Source organism: Triticum aestivum, chromosome 6A, assembly GCF_018294505.1.
Source record: "Triticum aestivum cultivar Chinese Spring chromosome 6A, IWGSC CS RefSeq v2.1, whole genome shotgun sequence".
Taxonomy (NCBI): domain Eukaryota; kingdom Viridiplantae; phylum Streptophyta; class Magnoliopsida; order Poales; family Poaceae; genus Triticum; species Triticum aestivum.
The window spans coordinates 525,047,441-525,052,792 of NC_057809.1; the positions used below are offsets into that span (position 1 = coordinate 525,047,441).

At 47.4% G+C, this 5,352-nt stretch overlaps 1 protein-coding gene across 1 annotated transcript; it reads right to left on the reverse strand.

Moving 5' to 3' along the window:
• Window positions 1-273: 273 nt before the first annotated feature.
• LOC123130910 (sulfate transporter 3.2-like) lies at window positions 274-4,138 on the reverse strand. Its single transcript, XM_044550700.1, has 10 exons — window positions 3,732-4,138; window positions 3,255-3,634; window positions 3,077-3,142; window positions 2,868-2,981; window positions 2,663-2,779; window positions 2,151-2,564; window positions 1,877-2,067; window positions 990-1,075; window positions 755-831; window positions 274-579 (listed from the first exon to the last, which is right to left on the reverse strand). The coding sequence occupies exons 1-10, from the start codon at window positions 4,075-4,077 to the stop codon at window positions 418-420; spliced, it is 1,953 nt and encodes a 650-aa protein (XP_044406635.1). The 5' UTR covers window positions 4,078-4,138; the 3' UTR covers window positions 274-417.
• Between the last annotated feature and the right edge of the window lie 1,214 nt (window positions 4,139-5,352).

Sequence of the window (5,352 nt, forward strand, 5' to 3'; positions counted from 1 at the left end):
ACAATCCTGTGGAAAGTGGACCTTTTAAGTTCAGGCAAACCTCTTGATATCATCTCACTCGGTAAATATGTAAATCTGGTTTAGTGTTCTTTGAATACTTCAAAAATACCTTTACCGATACATATGGAATACAACTAGATGGTTAGAGTTTCCAAATTAAATCACTCCTTAAGTCTTATTAATAGTTATTTGGTATGTCTTTATAAGATGTATCCTAAACCTTTTCGAGCCTCCTTAATTCGCCACTTGATCCATGAATATAGAAGCAAAGGAGAAACACTAAACAAAAAAGGTTCAACAAGACGCGTGGATGCTTCTAGTTCTAGATTTGAAACATACTTTACTCCATTACATGTAGAGGTGTTGTTTTTACACAAGTGCATCCCCGTGACAAAACACTCCATGGCAAAAAGAGCTTCACACAATGTTGTGTTGAACAGTTGCTATCTTACAGTTGAGCAGCGTGTAGTCGCATGCGTCACCCACCTTCTGAAAGATCCACTCATCGTCGATGCGCATGAGCACCTTGGACATGTCCAGTTTCTTCATCACTTCACTCCCTGGGTTTGCCAGTGCAATCTGCACCACCCGATGCAGTCAGTCATCCCGGCAATTGGTTCGAGCAAAAAAAAAAAAAAACACGCACACGCAGATACCCAGAAATACCTCTCAACAAATTGAGTTGCACAAGGTCTGAGTTGTACATGTTTTAAATAAAAGGTCTGGGTTGTACATGTTTATATTTACTGTGTACCTGAATATTCTTCATGTGCAGGCTCTTGCTGAGATCCTCTATGAGCTTGGTTCCGCTTGTGTCAATGCCAGCGACGGCTGCATAGAAAGAAAAACCGTGTAGCGGTTCTGAGAAACGACTATTTCTTTTACAGGTTTTGCGTTTTCAAGAACGTGCATGTTATATTACATGTAAGAGCCGGTGAAAAGAAAGAACATGGTATTATTCAAAACTCATGAGTGCTAGAACAACTCACCACCCATGTCCAGGACGACACACTGTAGGCTCTGCTCACACGTGGCCTTGATCCGCTCTTCCTCCTCGTTGATCCACCGCGAGATCCTAAAACACAACCAGATGTCACTATTGCCATAGTAGAGTTTCATAGTAGATCCTATCATCCGATGATAGTTACACTCACTTTCTCATCCTTCCGTTCTGTTATATAAGGTGTATTATTTTTGACACAATGACCAAGACACAGAATTATAGACATATTAAGACTAAATTACTCTTGGCAAATTTATTGATTAGTGTTAGTAAATCAATTAGTTCAGGAAAGTAAGAGATGCATGCAATCGACAGCGAGATACTTTCCTTCTTTTGCTGCAAGGAGAGATATAGACAATCAGTAGAAAGATACTTTCCATTTTTTGGAGGGCTAACAAGAAAATTAGGAGGAATTAGAAGAAATGTCTTACATTCTAAAATTTTATCAAAAAACAAATACACCTTATATAAAGGAACGGAGGGAATAATATATAATTCCCTCAAAATCATGTGGTAGTATATGTATATTATTTTGTAATTTTATAAATATGTTCAGGTACTATATTTAAGATTTACCAAAGCTAGTTATATAATCTTTTTTGCATGTGAGCCCATAAATTTTACTCCCTCTGTCTCAAAAAAACTTTGTACTAACTTTAAGTACAAAATTAATACAAAGTTGAGTCACTTATTTTGGAACAGAGGGGTACTATATTTTGAAAATACTTTTATATTTATACATGTATATAAACAATATACTATTTTCTATAACTAAATATAAGAAAATTTTCAGTTCAATTAGTACTAAGAAAATACTCCAAGATATTTTTATATATACTGTATATACAAGGCATTATATTGGATTTTACTCACCGCTCTCGCAGGTAGCTCGCGTTGGCGAAGAAGATGGGCGCGTCGACCTGCAGCACCAGCACTCCGGGCACGCTCTCCGCCATGGCGTACTGGTCCATCCTTCTGTACATGGTCGAGTTGGGCATCTTGCCGAGCGCCGTCGTCCTCGGCCGCGCCACGAACAGCAGGATCCGGACAACCGATATCCCGACCTGAAAGACACACACAATGTTTCGAGGTCAACACATCATGCATGCATGCTTCTGACTCGATACAGCTGATAGCATGCACATACCGCGATGGAGAGTCCGATCCCGATGTTGTCCAAGACGACGCCGAGGCAGGCGCCGAGGCAGGCGCAGAAGTCGAGCTTGTCCACCTTCCACAGGCGAACGGCGGCGGGGAAGTCAAAAACGCCCAGCATGGCCGAGATGATGATGGCCGACAGCACCACCAGCGGGGTGTAGTGGAACAGCGGCGTCAGGAAGAGGAGCGTCACGGCCACCGCCACCGCCATCACCGCGTTGGACATGGCGGTCTTGCAGCCGGCGTTGACGTTCACGGCGGAGCGCGAGAAGGGGCCGGTGGTGAGGTAGCATGAGGTGCAGGACCCCACGATGTTCGCCAGCCCGAAGGCGACCATCTCCTTGTTGTTGTCCACGTGGTAGTTCTTGGACATGGCGAAGCTCCTCCCCACGGCGATCCCTTCCTATATTTGTATGAACATGCGCACACAAATGTCACAGTTGTGAATTGTGATGAGCTCAAGCAGCATGAACTAAAGTCAGGACACAGGAAGAGGCTTACGGCGAGGCCGATGAGGCCGGTGATGATGCCGGTCTTGAGAGCGACCATCATGTGCGGCGGCGACAAGATCAAGCTCTTGGCGGACGACGGGTTTATGCCCTTCTTGAGGTTACCAATCTGGATGTCCAACAAAAACACCAAATCGGCACCTTATATTTTGTAACGGGAGGAGTAATTAACAGTGTGTGTTTGCTGCCGAGTTTACCACTTCGATGCCATGGTTTTGGCCATGGATGAGGTACACGAAGATGCTTCCAACAACGAGTGACGCCAACGGTGCCGCAGCCGACACCCAAAAGAGCCTGGGTCGCCTCTTGCTCTGTTGTCAAAACAAATATCAAATCTAGTTTCCTACTGTACTTCTCGGAGGCGATTATAACTTTAAAAGAGAGGAGAACTAAGCAAGGAGCTTACGAAGAAGCGAGTCATGAGCAGAAAAATGAGACAGCAACACCCGAGAACCAAGCTCTCCCATCGCCACTGCAATCGCACACATATGAGATATGGCACGCAAAACGCAACACAAACAACCCTATCAGATCAAATACAAGTAGAAGTATAGTAATTAAGGAGGACAGTGTGGCTGACTGACGTGGTGGGTCTGCGAGAAGACCGCGCGCATGACGGCGACGACGTCCGTGGCCCTGGTGAAGTGCTGGAGGCCCAGGAGGCCCTTGAGCTGCTGCAGGCACACCACCGTGGCGGCGCCGCCCATGAACCCGACGATGGCGGCCTGCGACAAAAAGTCCACCACGAAGCCCAGCCTGAGGATGCCAAGGCCTGTCTGGAACACGCCGGCGAAGAAGGTGGCCGTGAAGGCCAGGTGCATGTACAGCTCCGGGTTCTCCGCCGGCGGCGCCTCCTTCCCCAGCAACGCAGGGAACAGCAGCGACCCCACCGCCGTCGTCCCCACCGCCAGGTCCCTGGAGCTTCCCATCACCGCGTATACCAGCGCCGGCACGAAGCTAGAGTCTGTACAACGTACGTGGGGTTATTTCGGCAATAATGTCGCGCCGCACGCGCGTGCACGCATACCGGCGCCCTGGGTACATCATGTATGAATACTTACATAGTCCCATGATGGGCGGGAGATCGGCGAGCTTGGCGTAGCTGATGCCCTGGGGGACGGCGAGGCTGGCTACGGTGACACCGGCGATGAGGTCGGACCGGAGCGCGCCGAGGGTGTAGCACGGTAGCCACTGCAGGCACGGGAACAGGTAGCGGAGCGCGGCCACGGCGCGCCGGCCGTGCCCGTCCTCCCGCGCCACCGCTCGGAACGGATCGTCGGGAAAGAAGGTCTCCCTCAGGTGGGCGCCGAGGATGTGGAGGAACGGCCGTGCCGGGGGCACGGGCACGCGCGGCGCCCCCGTCGCCACCGGCGTCTCGGGCACGTCGACGACCGGCATCCCCACCATGATTGACGGCTAGCGAAGCTGGAGGAATTGTCCACGAGCATGCATAAGCGAGGCGTCACAACTCACAACATCTGGGACGATAGAAAAGTTTTCGAGGACTGGTATAAATAGCGCGCGTGTCTCCGGGACATACGAGTCCGTGTGGTGCGGGGGTGGAAGCTGGTTGATCGGCAAACTCTGCATTGCTGATTCGATCGCTTGTAAAGATTCCTCAAGGAAAAAAAATGATTTTAAAAAAAACCTGGGTCTTAGGCTGATTGTATTGGAGAGTATCATATACTAGTATCATGCATATAATAGTAGTGTATAATACTACCTCCCTAATGCATAGTATCATATATTACTATCATGTAATACTTTATTTATGCATGCATGACACATAGTAGCATATCATTTATTATGATACGGTATCATGATATGATACTCAATTCTCTCTTTCTTCATTGAAGTCTATAGCACGTCATCAAAATTGCATGATACTAGCTGTGATACTACCATTACGACCAGCCTTACCAAATCTCACACATGCACTATCGGTAATAATGTGCTTATCTTTCTCTTTTTTTTGATCAAATGATGTGCTTATCTGGAGTGGTGTAATTGCGATCGATTCACCTAGATAACTACTACGAGTCAGAAATAGTAAATTTATTTGGATAAAGATATTCATTTGTGGAAATCCTTTTTAATCAAAACAAGAAGTAAATTAATTAGGAACCATATGCGTATGCATGAGAGAGAGAGAGAGAGAGAGAGAGAGAGAGAGAGAGAGAGAGAGAGAGAGAGAGAGAGAGAGAGAGAGAGAGAGAGAGAGAGAGAGAGAGAGAGAGAGCTGAGCACCCCGACGCCGGTCAGCGTGGTGTGGGAGATACAAGGTGGTTCACCGGTGTGTCCTCGCCGTTGCCTAGTTCGATGGATCAATTCCGTTTGATATGTTATATGCAACTGCGCGCGCGCACACGCACACATAGAGGGAGAGAGAGCTGAGCACCTCAGACGCCGGTCGGAGTGATGTCGGAGATACAATGTGGTTCGTCTGTCGGGGTGTTGTCGATGATACAAGGCGCGTGCACACACACAAGAAATTACTGCACATATAAAAATAAAATGTTAATTTTGGAGGAGCAAATCTACATCAAATCAAAGTAAGAACCAATCTGATAAACAAATAGTGAACGGGTTTCATGTCCCTGTGGCGGTTTGATCGCCACTGAGTCCCTGTCCATGTTTTCCTATCGGGCGCTTGTCGTTTGACTCCCACTCGTCCCCTGATGT